At 44.1% G+C, this 17360-nt stretch overlaps 1 protein-coding gene across 1 annotated transcript in view; it reads left to right on the top strand.

Moving 5' to 3' along the window:
- LOC126272731 (cytochrome P450 6k1-like) overlaps window positions 1–17060 on the top strand; it is an 80987-nt gene extending 63927 nt beyond the window's left edge. The window contains exons 7-8 of the mRNA XM_049975788.1: window positions 8503–8754; window positions 16753–17060. Of these exons, the coding sequence (XP_049831745.1) occupies window positions 8503–8754; window positions 16753–16919 (419 nt within the window). The 3' untranslated portion in view covers window positions 16920–17060. The remainder of the gene's footprint in view (window positions 1–8502; window positions 8755–16752) is intronic.
- Window positions 17061–17360: the final 300 nt, after the last annotated feature.

Below are 17360 nucleotides of genomic sequence, written 5' to 3'. Positions count from 1 at the left end.
GGCCGGGTGGACGAACCGCCGAATTGCTCAACACGTGGGGCGTGAGGTCTCCACAGTACATCGATGTTGTCGCCAGTGGTCGGCGGAAGGTGCACGTGCCCGTCGACCTGGGACCGGACCGCAGCGACGCACGGATGCACGCCAAGACCGTAGGATCCTACGCAGTGCCGTAGGGGACCGCACCGCCACTTCCCAGCAAATTAGGGACACTGTTGCTCCTGGGGTATCGGCGAGGACCATTCGCAACCGTCTCCATGAAGCTGGGCTACGGTCCCGCACACCGTTAGGCCGTCTTCCGCTCACGCCCCAACATCATGCAGCCCACCTCCATTGGTGTCGCGACAGGCGTTAATGGAGGGACGAATGGAGACGTGTCGTCTTCAGCGATGAGAGTCGCTTCTGCCTTGGTGCCAATGATGGTCGTATGCGTGTTTGGCGCCGTGCAGGTGAGCGCCACAATCAGGACTGCATACTACCGAGACACACAGGGCCAACACCCGGCATCATGGTGTGGGGAGCGATCTCCTACACTGGCCGTACACCTCTGGTGATCGTAGAGGGGACACTGAATAGTGCACGGTACATCCAAACCGTCATCGAACCCATCGTTCTACCATTCCTAGACCGGAAATTGAACTTGCTGTCCCAACAGGACAATGCACGTCCGCATGTATCCCGTGCCACCCAAGGTGCTCTAGAAGGTGTAAGTCAACTACCCTGGCCAGCAAGATCTCCGGATCTGTCCCTCGTTGAGCATGTTTGGGACTGGATGAAGCGTCGTCTCACATGGTCTGCACGTCCAGCACGAACGCTGGTCCAACTGAGGCGCCAGGTGGAAATGGCATGGCAAGCCGTTCCACAGGACTACATCCAGCATCTCTACGATCGTCTCCATGGGAGAATAGCAGCCTGCATTGCTGCGAAAGGTGGATATACACTGTACTAGTGCCGGCATTGTGCATCCTCTGTTGCCTGTGTCTATGTGCCTGTGGTTCTGTCAGTGTGATCATGTGATGTATCTGACCCCAGGAATGTGTCAATAAAGTTTCCCCTTCCTGGGACAATGAATTCACGGTGTTCTTATTTCAATTTCCAGAAGTGTATGTTCCAGCGTTGACGAATTCTCAGGCACCTTTCGTACTTCGACTGCCGCACTAAATCATCAGATCTTAATCTCATAGTAAACGCCGGGGCCTATCTGGCACAGAGGCGGAAACACGCCGTCAACATTCCCGAAATTTGGAAACTCGATGATTTCTATTTATCAATGAGTGGTTTCACCTCCATGTGTCATACTTCAAGAATATTGTGGACTCTTCCTCACCGACCTGTTGTCATTATCAAGCTAGATTGTGTGTTGCACGAGTTTACACCTACGTCTACATGACCACTCTGCAATTCACACTTAAATGCCTGGTAGAGAGTTCACTGAACCACCTTAACAACATTTCTCTACCCTTTGATGTAGAATTACGAAATTTGGCAAGAGGTAAGGTTTCACTGTACAAGTAGTCCGCCCCTGGTAGCTGAGAGGTCAGCGCGACGGAATGTCATATCTAGTGGGGGTTCGATTCCCGGCTGGGTCGGAAATTTTCTCCGCTCAGGTACTGGGTGTTGTGTTGTCCTTATCATAATCATTTCATACCCATCAACAAGCAAGTCGCTGAAGTGGCGTCAACGCGAAAGACTTGCACCAGGCGAAAGGTCTACCCGACGGGAGGCCCTAGCCACTTTGTACAAGTAAAGGAAAAAGTCGAAAACAGTATTTAGTAATCATGTTATTAATTAACGGTTTCTGGTGTTTGTTATCTGCGTGTCATCCATCTGTTAAGGTCACTATTTCTCACAAAGCGACAGACGTACCATGTCGAAATTTATGTCACATACTAAGGGCTACAGTCATTTGGCAGTGTAATGAATGCAAGTTCTTAAGTCACTGAAAAACAAAGATACGGCCATTTATGTCCGTGCAAACTCACCCATCAAAACGTTCACGGTACTTTCCGTTGACCTACAATCAAGAAATTTGCCAGAGGCAAGGCTTCACAATGCAAATAAAGGAAAAATTCCGAAAATGGTTAATTTTTAATAATGTCACATAAAAAATATTTCTTTTGTCATTGGTTGTCCGATGCCAAACTTGAAAAACAACCGCATTCAGACTGACTGGATCGCAAGGGATGAAAGTCAAACATTCGCAGACTAGTCTGCGAATATTTGTTTCACATGCAGCTTGAAACGCCATACCTACGTGGAGCAATCACTCCTGAATATTTGCTGGTGGATAAATTCCGAAACTGGTCATATGAGCAATAAAGTCATTCCTTACCTGATGTATGACAATTACATCGCGATCCAATCAGCCTGAATGCAGAAATATTGATTATTATTATTATAATAGTCGTCTGCCTTCTGCATGACTTAATGTCACATTTGTATTATCGAAATCAAAACATTCTCAAAAGTCGTGGAATGCATGGGACCAATGCCTTGCCAGTATCAATTGCGAAAACGGGAAAAAATGATCGAGATTCTTGATTCCCGGAGTGGATACACCGCCTGAATACATAATTAATTTTGTACGGAATCCTTAGGGCGCGAGTACCTGGCCAATTTTTTTTACTATTCGCGTACTCTTTGGAACGCAAGGAGCTATTGATTGATGGGGGCTAGTCGAAACGACGCTGTTCTGAAGTATTCGACCAACACTGACAACTTTCCCTCGTGCCATTCTAGTCTGACTACGTTGGCAGATGGCATCCAGTCTGGAATGTCGTTTGCTTTTCTATAGGAAAACAGTAGTGACACATGACGTCAACGACACACAAATAGTGACGGCAGTGCCAGTTCATACAGCATTGTGTGTTGGGATAAGGTAGGAAGCTGCCTGAAACAAGTGAACGTCGGTCAGGAATCGTACACCTTCTTGCGACTTTTGTCGATTGTGCTTCTCGTGTGAGTGCATCATCAGTACACACATGGTCTGCCTACGCGCTGTTTGCGCCAGGCTGCGTCAGCGCACATTACTTTCTCACAAAAATGCTAATTATTTTTTTAAAAACAATGCAAAAAATTAATCAACAGGACAGGAAACTTCATGATCCCACAGGCCTCTCTATTTATTTGACTAATTTGTTCTTAGCTTCACCAATGAGTACAACATATCTTTTTTCTGGACTGTCGTACATCAAAGTCTGACCAATATCCGCACTGTTTTTTAGAATATGTCAACGAAGGGGCGCCACGTTTCGAGTGGACACTTCATTTTCTGCATGGAAACACAATGATTTTACTGTGGAGTGAGTGTAAGCGTCCCTGTATCAGCTACTATAGTTGCACATTATAGCGGATTACGCAAGACTGTTCCCTGGTTACTGTAGGTGAGGCCGGCAGCGCATCACTGAATTACACTACTGGCCATTAAAATTGCTACACCACGAAGATGACGTGCTACAGACGCGAGAAAATGCTCTGGTATGCAAATGATTAGATTTTCAGAGCATTCACACAAGGTTGCCGCCGGTGGCGACACCTACAACGTGCTGACATGAGGAAAGTTTCCAACCGATTTCTCATACACAAACAGCAGTTGACCGGCGGTGCCTGGTGAAACGTTGTTGTGATGCCTTGTGTAAAGAGCACAAATGCGTACCATGACGTTTCCGACGATAATAAAGGTCGAATTGCAGCCTATTGCGCTTGCGGTTTATCGTATCGCGACATTACTGCTCGCGTTGGTCGAGATCCAATGACTTTTAGCAGAATATGGAATCGGTGGGTTCAGGAGGGTAATACGGAACGCCGTGCTCGATCCCAACGGCCTCGTTTCACTACCAGTAGAGATGACAGGCATCTTATCCACATGGCTGTAACGGATCGTGCAGCCACGTCTCGATCCCTGAGTCGACAGATAGACGTTTGCAAGACAACAACCATCTTCTCGAACAGTTCGACGACGTTTGCAGCAGCATTGACTATCAGCTCGGAGACCAAGGCTGCGGTTACCATTGACGCTGCCTCACAGACAGGAGCGGCTGCGATGGTGTACTCAACGACGGACCTGTGTGCACGAATGGCAAAACGTCATTTTTTTGGATGAATCCAGAATCTGTCAACAGCATCATGATGGTCGCATCTTTGTTTGACGACACCACGGTGAACGCACATTGGAAGTGTGTATTCGTCATCGTCATACTGGCGTACCACCCGGCGTGATGGTATGGGGTGCCATTGGTTACACGTTTCGGTCACCTCTTGTTCGCTTTGACGGCACTTTGAACAGTGGACGTTACATTTCAGATGTGTTACGACACGTGGCTCTACCCTCATTCATCCCAGCGAAACCCTACATTTCAGCAGGATAATGCTCGACAGCATGTTGCAGGTCCTGTACGGGCCTTTCTGGATACAGAAAATGTTCGACTGCTGCCCTGGCCAGCACTTTCTCCAGGTCTCTCACCAATTGAAAACGTGTGGTCAATGGTGGCTTAGCAACTGGCTCGTCACAATACGCCAGTCACTACTCTTGATGAACTGTGGTATCGTGTTGAAGCTGCATGGGCAGCTATATCTCTACAAGCTCTGTTTGACCCAATGCCCAGGCGTATCAAGGCTGTTATTACGGCGAGAGGTGGTTGTTCTGGGTACTGATTTCTCATGATCTATGCACCCAAATTGAGTAAAAATGTAAACACATGTCAGTTCTACTGTAAGATATTTGTCCAATGAATACCCGTTTATCATCTGGATTTTCTTCTTGGTGTAGCAATTTTAACGGTTCAAATGGCTCTAATGACTATGGGACTTAACATCTGAGGTCATCAGTCCCCTAGACTTAGAACTACTTAAACCTAACTAACCTAAGGACGTTACACACATACATGCCCGAGGCAGGACTCGAACCTGCGACCGTAGCCGCAGCGCGGTTCCGGACTGAAGCGCCTAGAACCGCTTGGCCACAGGCAATTTTAATGGCCAGTAGTGTATGAATCTGAAGCTCGCCGAGCGTGGTGGGGCAGTATTAGGGGGGGGGGGGGGGGGAAAGTTGAATCTACTTCGGGAAGCCTGGTAGAGACTATTCGTCGATTCTCTTATCCATCCTAAAAACCACGGAATTTGCTCTTCCGTCCTACACCATTTGACCAAGCATTCGTCTCCGGAACTGTTTATGTCAGTGAGACATTAATGTTTGCTGTAAAACAGAAGTTATATAGTCGAATAAAGTTATTAGAGTAAGTATCAAGAAACAACATGACGAACATGCAGTGGTTGACGACACGTCACCTCGAACCTGTGAGTTCCGGCAGCAACTTTCCGCGTTTATAAAGTACTGCTGAGTTTTCTAAACCTGTTTCAAAATTATAGCGTTTCCGCATTAGCCGGAGTGCGTTCTGCGTCCGGTGAGCTAGAGTTAGTTCATCAGCTAATGATGACATTACGCTGAGCCTCTACAGCAAAGATTAACAGTTTGTAGCAATGTCCAGCACCCCACAGCTATACAGTCTACAACAGCTATTACCGAAATGTAAAGCGTTTCAATTTTTTGTGTTTTGTTGGGAATATGATAATGCTCTAATTTTGTTCAATATTTAAAAAAAAGAACAAATCGGAGGTGGATTATTAAAGCATCATGAAACAACAAAAAGAGGATAACGTCTTTCATCACAACCAAGCACATGAAAGAGTTTGGAGCAGTTTAAACAGTACGACTAAACAATGTGAGTAGAAGCGGTCGTTAGACAAGCTGCAGTAATAAATTAGTAAAAGCTCCTTGGAAGCATTGATTTCGACGGTTTAGTCGATACAGTAAACACGGCTAAGGCTTAACATTTCGGTTTACCTCTGCCTTTCATCCTGTATTCTTAGAATGTCATGAACGAATTACATTACTTCGGAACCCAACGCCCTTTTCAATCCGGATCTCAATCTGTTGATTCTTCATCCGATGTTTTATATCCATCTAAATAGAACAATTATTATTTAGCGTATGGCTAATACAGACATATCATGAAATTAAATTACATATACATATGTACATATTGACACACAAGAAACTTAAGTTTGTCTTTACAACTGAATATCCAGTCCTTCAATCCAGCACATTGCATCTGGAGTTGGTAGCAGGAAGTCCTCTTTGGCGCCGTGATAGGCTCGAATCCTGCATTCACTGACAATGTGGTGAACAGTCTGGTATGGAGCCCCGCAGTCACAGGCTGGATCAGGCAGCTTCTTCCACTTAAAGAGAGCATCCCTGCATCGGCCATAGCCGGTACGGATTCTGTGTTAGGTCGAATCCACTTGGAAGTTTAGCACCTGAGAAGATGTTATTCAGGTGCACATCTGTCACAGCTTCCCACCGACCTTTCCATTCTTCAAGAGGTTTGAAATACTTAGCAACCATGTCAGCAGCATCGCACAGAGTTGGATAACGTGATTTCAGTCTCTTACGATTTAAAAGTGGCAGGTCGCTATGCACGGGTAGGTTAGAATTCATGGAGATCTTGTGGAATTCTGTCATAAGGGCAGTACATCTGCGTAGATCAGGAGGCATTATACCGATTAACAGTGGAAGCCAATAAATTGGAGTAGATCTAATTGCGCCAGATATTATGCGCATTGTAGTATTCAGCTGTGTATTAACAAGCCTTGTATGATGACTGTTCGTCCAAACAGGTGCACAATACTCAGCGCTTGAGTACACCAAGCCCAGAGCTGAAGATCCCCAGGTAGTTCCGCATAGCTTATGGAGGATGCTGTTTCGAGTCCTCAACTTTTGAGCTAAGTTAAGAAGGTGTTGTTTAAGGCATAGTGTACGATCCAGGATGACACCAAGATATTTTGGGTTCCAATTATGACGAAGAATTCTGCCTCTGAAATTTACTTCCACTCTTTGCGTTCGCCAACAGGTTATTCAGATGGAAGCAACACACTTCTGTTTTACTCACACTGGGTTGGAGTCTACAGATTTTGAAGTAATTATCTAATGCAGACAGGTCATTGGCTAGAATCTCTTCTGTTGTCTTCATTTCCTGATGTTTTACGGCTAGAGCCAGGTCATCGGCATAGCAGTATTTTCTGGACGAAGTGTCTGGTAGATCAGATTGATATAGGTTGAACAGTAAGGGTGACAGAACTGATCCTTGAGGCAATCTGTTGTTCAGTTTCCTCTCCTTACTTACGTTGCTTCCAGTGATTACCTGGAACTTCCGATCACTTAGCATGCTGTTAATGAGTCGAGCCATTGTTCTGCAGGGTATGATGCGGAGAAATTTGTAGATAAGGCCTTCCCTCCACACAGTGTCGAAGGCGGCAGTTAGATCAACAAATGCCACAGATGTTTTCTGCTTCATTTGGTATCCTGACTCTATGAAGGATGTGAGAGAGAGTACTTGGTCGCAGCAGCTATGCCCTGGTCTAAAGCCTGCCTGATCAACTGGGGCGTTCTCTAGGATAGAGACTACGAGACACTACGAGATTTAATATGAAACTTCGATTTGATTTTAGCAGAGCAAGTGACGCAACCTATCCCGTGCCAGCCTCTTCAGCTCCGAATAACTACTGCAATCTGCTTCCTTCTGAATCTGCTTATCGTAATCAACTCTTGGTCTCCCTCTAGGATTTTTACCCCCCATGCTTCCCTCCAGCAGTGAACTGATCATCCCTTGATGCCTCAGAATGTATCAGGTTGTGCCAAAACTTCCTTTCGTCGCCAATTATATTCAGTACCTCTTCTCTTGTTACCTTATGCAGCCATCTAATCTTCAGCATTTTTCTGCAGCATCACATTTCAAAAGCTTCTATTCTCTGATTATCTGTAGTGTTTATCGTCCATGTATCACTTCCATATGTTGATACACTCCATACAAGTACTTTCAGAAAAGACTTCCTGACGCTGAGCTCTCTATATGACGTTAAAAAAATTATCTTCTTCAGATATGCTTCTCTGGCCATTGTCACTCTACATTTTATGTGTTCCTTACTCCCGGCATCATCAGTTGTTTTGTTACTCAACTAGCAGGACTCATCTACTACTTTAAGTGTCTCGTTTCCTAATCCAATTCTCTCAGTATCACCTAATTTAATTTAGCTGTAGTCCATTACCCTTGTTTTACTTTTGTTGTTTATTTTAAATCGTCCTTTCATGACACAGTCCATTCAGTTCAAACGCTCTTCCAAGTCCTTTTTTGTCTCTGATAGAATTATAATGCCATCGGCAGATCTCAAAGCTTTTATTTTTCTTCCTGGACTTTAATTCCTTCTCTAAATTTTACCTTTTGCTCAATGTACAAATTAAATGACATCGGAGATAGGTTACAACCTTGTCATTCTCCTTTCTAAACCACTGGTTCCCTTTCGTGCCCTGGACTCTTATAACTGCCGTCTGGTTCCTGTACAAGTTTTAAATAGCCTTTCGCTCCCTTTATTCTGATAGACTTGAAAACTGCAGTTTTATAACTACTGTTAGTTATTTCATTTTTTAAACACGTTCATTTCGTTCCACAGAGACTATGCGGAAATATCCACCGGTTGGCCTCATTGACCGAAAATGCACACGCGACTTCCAGCTTCCTGATGGTGGACCTATTATTGAGAAAGGAAAGGTTGTGGTCGTTCCGGTTTACGCCATCCACCACGACCCCGAGTACTACCCAGAACCACAACGCTTCGACCCCGAGAGGTTCTCAGAAGAGCAGAAAGCAGCGAGACACCCATACGTATACATGCCCTTCGGCGAGGGACCCCGGAACTGTATAGGTAAGTCCTCATACTCTTATTCTGAGTGCAACTGACATTTTATGCTAAATATTTACAATAATGTGTGTACATCTTTCTTTAACCGACAGTGAAGTTCAAGAGAATCATCTGGTAGAATCAATGTGCAAAGAAGTGGAATACTGATATACTAAGTCGAAACAAGGCCCCGAAAGGAGACAACATTCCATTAGAACTACTAACAGCCTGGGAGAGCCAGTCCTGACAAAACTCTACCATCTGGTGAGCAAGATGTATGAGACAGGCGAAATTCCCTCAGACTTCTAGGAGAATGTAATAATTCCAATCCCAAAGAAAGCAGGAGTTGGCAGATGTGAAAATGACCGAACTACCAATTTAATGTCAGAACTGCAAAATACTAACGCAAATTCTTTACAGACGAATGCAGAAGCTGGTAGAAGCCGACCTCTGTGAAGATCAGTTTGGATTCTGTAGAAATGTTGGAACACGGGAGGCAATACTGACCCTACGACTTATCGTAAAAGAAAGATTAAGGAAAGGCAAACCTACGTTTCTAGCATTTGTAGACTTACAGAAAGCTTTTGACAAAGTTGACTGGAATACTGTCTTTCAAATTCTGAAGCTGGCAGGCGTAAAATACAGGGAGCGAAAGGCTATTTACAATTTGTACAGAAACCAGATGGCAGTTATAAGAGCCGAGGGACATGAAAGGGAAGCAGTGGTTGGGAATGGAGTGATACAGAGTTGTAGGCTCTCCCCTATGCTATCCAATCTGTATATTGAGCCAGCAGTAAAGCAAGCAAAAAAAAAAGTTCGGAGTAGGCATTACAACCCATGGAGAAGAAATAAAAACTTTGAGGTTCGCCGATGACATTGTAATTCTGTCAGAGACAGCAAAGGACTTGGAAGAGCAGTTGAACGGAATGGACAGTGTCTTGAAAGGAGGATATAAGATGAACATCAACAAAAGCAAAACGAGGATAATGGAATGTAGTCGAATTAAGTCGGGTGATGCTGAGGGAATTAGATTAGGAAATGAGACACTTCAAGTAGTAAAGGAGTTTTGCTATTTGGGGAGTAAAATAACTGATGATGGTCGAAGTACAGAGGATATAAAATCTAGACTGGCAATGGCAAGGAAAGCGTTTCTGAAGAAGAGAAATTTGTTAACATTGAGTATAGTGCCAGGAAGTCGTTTCTGAAAGTATTTGTATGGAGTGTAACCATGTATGGAAGTGAAACATGGACGATAAATAGTTTAGACAAGAAGAGAATAGAAGCTTTTGAATGTGGTGCTACAGAAGAATGTTGAAGATTAAGTGGGTAGATCACGTACCTAATGAGGAGGTATTGAATAGGATTGGGGAGAAGTCTGTGGCACAACTTGACTAGAAGAAGGGATCGGTTGGTAGGACATGTTCTGAGGCATCAAGGAATCGCCAATTTTTGTACTGGAGGGCAGCTTGGAGGTAAAAATCGTAGAGGGAGACCAAGAGATGAATACACTAAGCAGATTCAGAAGGATGTAGGCTGCAGTAGGTATTGGGAGATGAAGAAGCTTGCACAGGTTAGAGTAGCTTGGAGAGCTGCATCAAACCAGTCGCAAGACTGAAGACCACAACAACAACAAATGGATGACGAAGTTATCAGGAAGTGGTATACGGCTCTAGGTACTGCGCTAACGGAAACCACAATAGGCAGTTCAGTTCGTGAGGAATGAATCGCTAAAAAGGATAATCACACGACATGCATAGACAAATTTTGCTACAAAGAAGATGACTGTGAAGAAACCTTCGGTAACAAAAGAAATGAATTAATTGACAACAATGTAACTCACGTAGGAATTGAACAAATAGAAAGTGCATGAAGGATAAGGCGAAAGGGGTGCAGGAAAAATGCGAAGAACCGCAACAGAAATGGGCTTTGGAAGGACTGATTTAGTATAGGGAGAAGTCAAAACGACCTTGAGTGAAATTAAAGTTGATCGTGCCTAGGTTAAGACTCCAAGATTCAAATGGTTCAAATGGCTCTGAGCACTATGAGACTTAACATCTGTGGTCATCAGTCCCTTAGAACTACTTAAACCTAACTAACCTAAGGACATCACACATATCCATGCCCGAGGCAGGATTCGAACCTGCGGCCGTAGCAGTTCCGGACTGCGCGCCTAGAAGCGCTAGACCACCACGGCCGGCAAGACTCCTAGAGGAATTACACTGTTAAACGCAGGGAAGATAGCGGTTAATGGAAACAGTGCAATGAAGCGCCACACAGGGTGAGGTGAGGAATGCAGTCTGATTTAAGAAGAAATTGATGTCGATATGAAAGACTAAGGGATCCAGTACTAGATTCAAACAGAGTTTCGGAAGTCCTACTACCAAAAAAGGCTGAAGGCAAAGACAAAATTTTTTTGGGATTTCTCAAATAACTGGAGGAAGTAGCAACGAAAGAACTATTTGCGTTGACTTGTAGAATTTATCAGCCCAGGAAATACCATCAAACTTATATAATGCGCACAACCCCGAAGTTAGGAAGGGCGGATGTGTGCGGGAAATATGACACAATCAGTTTAACACCTCATTCAGACAAGAGCAATATACAGAAGAATCTTCTTCTACGTGATCAGGCCCAGTGGACCGCACGCTTCTACAAGTTTCCTACTCCACTAGATTCTGTCCATTGATGCTATCTGCCATCCGTCCGTATCTATTGATGCTTGCTTGAAATCTTCATGCAGGCCATGTCTCCAACGCTTCTTACGTCTCCCTGGGGGTCTCTTTCCTGTATATGTGAAATCCAGGAGTTTCCGAGGCCATCTGAGATCTTCCATCACGGGCCATGTGGCCGGCCCACTGCATTCGTTTGGCTTTGACAGTTCCTGCTATGTTGGGCTGCTGGTATAGTTCCTCAAGCTCTTGGTTGTATCTGATCCTCCATCCCCCCTGTGTCTGCATCCAGAACCGGACCGAAGATCTTCCGAAGCTCTTTACTCTCGAAAACGAGGAGCTTATGGAAGTCCTGTTTCCGGATATTTCATGTCTCACAGCTACGTAGAACAACAGGCAAGATCTTGAACTGTCTGGAGAGATATCTGGACCGAAGCAGTTGTGCTAGTCTGTGGCAAGATCGGTTTCCTGCTTGTATTCTGACATTGATCTCTGCTTCACGTGACGAGTTCTCAGTTAAAAGTTCCCCTACGTACTTGAATTCATTCACTTTCTTGTAGGACTGGTCTCCCACCTATGATTGTAGATGACCAGCAGTCTGACTTTGACCACGCCTCATAACGAGGTACTCTGTCTTGGCTTATCTTTATCCCAGATCTACTGGCAGTCTCCTTTAGTGCTTTGATCATGTGCTCCAACACCAAATCAGACCTAGAGAGTAAACGGATGTCGTCTGCGTAGGCCAAGTATGCCAGTCTCTTTCCTTCGATTTCAATCCCTTCGTTCTCTTGGAACGATCTTCTCGAGGGCAAAGTTGAACAGGATAGGGGACAACCCATCTTCTTGCCTGAGTATTGTCACAATTTCAAATTCCTCAGTTACGCGATTTCCCATTTTCACCTTTGCAAGTGCAGACAAATTTTTATCAGATTGATGAGTTTCTCTGCCATGCCAAACTCCTTATAACAACTGAGCAGGCTCTTGCGATGTATGCAGCCATCGGCCTTCTTAAAATCAACGAATAAAGTACGCAAATATTTACCATGTTCACCCAGTTTCTCAGTGAGCTGCCGGAGACTGAAGATGTGGTCTACTGTTGACTGTCCTGGCCAGAAAGCTCGCTGGTACTCTCCAATCATCGATTCGGCCACTGGCTGAATTCTATGTATGAGGCAACTGGACAGGATCTAATAGCAGGCGTTAAGCAGAGCGATTCCTCTATAGTTGTCACATTTCAGTTTGGCGCACTTCTTATGTACTGGACTAATCGGAGCTGTTTTCCATTCTGCTGGTAGTTCTTATTTGGCCCAAATTGCCTGTATCAGTCGACGTATTCTTTCTGCAAATTTCTCTCATCCTGAAAGGATCGTTTCAGCCTGTATTCCATCTTCACCTGGACTCTTATTCTGCTTAAGATGTATGATTCTGATTTTTATCTCATCCAGGCTAGGTGGGGGATAATATTCATCGGCTGTACTTGGGTACTGGAAATCAAACTGCAGTTCAGGTTCATCACAATTTAGCATCTGTCTAAAGTACTCTTTCCATCTCTCAGCTCTACCGTTATCGTTCGTCAGGATCTTATCATGATAATCTTTGGCAAACTTCTGCTTGGCCTGGTGACCTTTGTAAAGGTGCATCACCTTCAGAAACAGTTCCCTAGTCTTTTGTCCTTTGAAGTGTGTTTCTGCTTCAGTGATGATATCCCTTATGTATTTCCTCTTTGCTGTTCTCAGAGTTGCTTGTGTAGTCTTTCAGACCTCCTCAAATTGTGCTTCGTCCTGTGCCACATATGCCCCCTCCAGCCACTTGCTCCTGGCTTCCTTCCTCCTTTCCAGGGCATCTGCACATTCCTTTCCAAACCAGACCTTCTTGTCCACTCTGTTTACAATAAGTGTTTCCCCACATTAGTTCAAGGTCCTGATTTCACTGAGTGTGTCAAAGCCGTTAGTAAGTTGCACCTGGTATTTGGTCTTCGTTGCTACATCTTTTAGTTTCTCCACATGGTACTTTTCAAGTCTTTTCATCTTAGGGGGCCTTCACACTATACGTTTAAAAGGCTTCTGACCAGGAAATGATCAGTCCAACTCTTGGCAACCCGAGCTGTCTTAACGTCTAACACCCATCTCTTGGCTCTGAGATCAATGGCAAAATGGTCTATGTGATCTATAGTTCTCCCATCTGATGATACCCAGATTCCCTTATGCATGTTTTGCCGCTGGATGTTTGTGCTGGAGATGAACAACCCTGATGATGTAGCCAAGCTGATGAACCTCACCGCATTATCATTGCTTACGTCGTGCCTTCCATTTGTGTCTTTCAATATTTGTTCTTTCCCAACCTTGCCATTCCTATCACCAAGGAAGATCCATCACAGTCTCTAGCTGTGAATAGAACTCGTCTTTCACTTCACTTTCGCTCTCCTCCGTGGGAGCATGACAGTTCACAAAAGCCGCCTTAATATGCTTTACGTCCACTGTTACAACAGATGTTCTTGGGCTGACTGACACGAACTCTGAAACATTAGTGGCCATAGTCTTACTGACGCAGAAACCAGTGCCTAACAGATGACCTCGTTCACAGGATCCATACAAAATAGTACAGTTTTCAACACCAACGCTGCCAGCATCGTCGCAGAGCAACTAGATCTAGTTCGTACCTTTGAATTTCTTTGACATCACTGATTGCAGCTACTGTCTTGTACAGACTCCTTACATTCCGCGTTCCTAATCGTATTCCGTTTCTTTGCCACTGGAGTCGTCTACTTTTATCAGTAATGTTCCGAGGCTTGAAAGCATGTTTAATTTTTTACGAAGAGAGGGTACTGACCTCTCGTCCAACCTGCGGTGTTACCCTCACAGCTGACAGGATTTCTGGCTGTTCTTAAGGGGTGGGTTCCCCTCTGGAGTTGAGTTAGAAGTAGGAATACGAAAATTGGAAGGACACCCTCGGGCCACGAAACATAGTACCGCTGGGGTCGAAAAAGCAAGAGTTGTCCAAGGGAGGCCGACAGGGAAGGAGAAAGGAGACTGACACAAATAAGTGGAAGCAATGCCAGGCTCAGCTCGGGGCCCCGCGGACGCCACCCGCGTAGACTACTTCTACATCTACATCTACATTCATACTCTGCAAGCCACCTGACGGTGTGTGGCGGAGGGTACATTGAGTACGTCTATCGGTTCTCCCTTCTATTCCAGTCTCGTATTGTTTGTGGAAAGAAAGATTATGCCTCTATGTGGGCTCTAATCTCTCTGATTTTATCCACATGGTCTCTTTACACAGGAGGGAGCAGTTTACTGCTTGACTCCTTGGCGAAGGTATGTTCTCGAAACTTTAACAAAAGCCCGTACTAAGCTAATGAGCGTCTCTCTTGCAGAGTCTTCCATTAGAGTTTATCTATCATCTCCGTAACGCTTTCGCGATTACTAAATGATCCTGTAACGAAGAGCGCTGCTATCCGTTGGATCTTCTCTATCTCTTGTAACAGCCCCATCTGGTACGGATCCCACACCGGTGAGCAATATTCAGGCAGTGGGCGAACAAGTGTACTGTAACCTACTTCTTTTGTCTTCTGACTGCATTTCCTTAGGATTCTTCCAATGAATCTGTCTGGCATCTGCTTTACCGACGATTAATTTTATATGGTCATTCCATTTTAAATCACTCCTAATGCCTACTCCCAGACAATTTACCGAACTAACTGCTTCCAGTTGCTGGCCTGCTATAGTGTAGCTATATTGTAGCTTCTAGCTGAAGTCCCCTGGGAAGAGTGGAAAAGAAGATTGAGGATGTGTTAGATGACAATCTGTTTCGTTTCAGGAATGGTAAAGGCACCAGGGGGGTAGTTCTTGCGTTGCTCTTGGTAACGGAAGCAGACGTAAGAAAAATCAAGACACATTCACAGAATATGTCCAGCTAAAAAGGCTATTGACAACGTAAAATGGTGCAGGATGTTTGAAATTCTCAGAAAAATATATGTACAGGTGAAAATAGATAACGTACAAGAATCAAGAGGTATAAATAAGAACGACAGACCAAGAGCGAAGTATTCGAATTGTATAGGTGCAGGGATGAAATTAAAATTCGGGGGAAGAAGATATCAATGATATGATTCACTGATGACTTCGCTATCCTCAGTGAAAGTGAGAAAGAATTGCAGGACCTGTTGAATAGAATGAACAGTCTAATGAGTACAGAATATGGAGTGAGAGTAAACTGAAGGAAGACGAAAGTAGTGAAGAACAGTAGAAATGAAATTAGCTATAAACTTTAAATCTTAAGTGGGGAAGACGCAGTAGACGAAGAAATTCTGCTGGCTTGGGACCAAAATATACACATGGCAGACAAAACAAGGAGGATATAAAAAGCAAGCTGGCACAGGCAAGGCAGGCTGTTATAGGTGTAAATAAGTCTAACAGCACCAAATAACGGCCTTAATATGAATAATAAATTGCTGAGGCTGCTTTTACAGCACACCATTGTATGGCAGGGTGTCATGGACTGTGGGAAAACAGGAAAACACGAGACTCGAAGAGTTTAAGGTGTGGTGTTGTAGAATTGTGTGAAAAGTAGGTGAACTGATAACGAATGAAATGGGACAGTTCTCTGTGGAATCGGCAAGGAGATATACAAGTGGAAAACAATGACAAGAAAAAGGGACAGGATGGTAGGATAGGCGTTAAGGCGTCGAAGAATAACTTCCATGGTACTAGCGGTAGTCGCAGAGCGGAAAACAGTAGGGAAGGACAAAAAACGGGAATATATCACACAAATAACTGAAGGCGTTGGATACATGTGCGACATTCAGATGTAAAAGTTGCTCCTTTATAAACATCAGTATCTTTCCATGGGGATATATTTCATTTCACTTTATTTATACAGGGTGTATCATAATTGATGGCGTAAACGCACACAGTTGAAACTACACGATACTAGAAGCAAAAAAGGCTCAGTAAACATAGGGTCGCAAAGAGCTTGCAGTAGAAGAGATTTGCTTCATAGTATCGAAGATGAAAAATTGTTCATAGCTCTTGACGTATGCATTTTCTACCCTATGTTTACTGAGACATTTTTGCTTCAAGTGTCGTGTACTTTCAACTGTATGCGTTTACGCTATTCATTATGATACGTCCTGTATTTTCACCATTAGTTTGATACCTTTACTGATAATTTTCTTGTATCATTGTGTTTCGTTCTAGTAGTTGTCATAATTTTATAATCGCCTCGCTTCTCATCCCTTTGATTTCTTTAGAAGTTAAGCCCAGGCCCCAACGTTTGGTGTGAATATTAGTTGCAAGTGATGTTACGCGATCCTGCTATGTTACTCATGTGACTGGACACGTTTGTCTTCCAGGAATGCGACTGGGTCTTCTTCAGACTAAGACTGGTCTGGCGTACATGATGTCCAAATACGAAGTTCGCCGTTGTGAAGAGACCGCCGTGCCTCTTCAGTTCACTTCAATGAGCGGCGTTCTGACACCCACTGCCGGAATAAAGCTGAAGATAGTCCAGAGGAAGTAGTCTAGGCTACCTCACCGTTTGCTCTCAACCGTCTTTCACGCTCTGTTTTTCTCTGAGCAATTTTGTGTAATCCTTTTTTTGTATATGTCTTCTTTAGTGGCCGATATGGTGACAATAAATTATTTTCTTCCAACTACAAAATATTGTTTGTTGTAAATTATTTATTTCTCTGTAGTAAATTTCTTCAACGTTTCATGACGTGCAAAGAGGATTCCAAACATTTAGTCACTCATTAATAATCAAAACGTACCGCATCTTTTTTATGGAAGTGATGACATGTTGTAAGTTGGCTGTTTAGGTTTTTATGTTGGTAACGCCACGTAGTGCTCTGTATTAAAACCGCTGACAGCGCTGTGTGCAGTCTGTGGCCGGTTGGACTCGCTGTTAGAAGTTATTATCACGACGCTATTAATGAGTGACGCAGTTTACATTATTATCTGT

This window comes from Schistocerca gregaria, chromosome 5, assembly GCF_023897955.1.
Source record: "Schistocerca gregaria isolate iqSchGreg1 chromosome 5, iqSchGreg1.2, whole genome shotgun sequence".
NCBI lineage: Eukaryota > Metazoa > Arthropoda > Insecta > Orthoptera > Acrididae > Schistocerca > Schistocerca gregaria.
The sequence above is the reverse complement of the archived record's forward strand: the minus strand, read 5'-3'. Positions and strand labels throughout refer to the sequence as shown.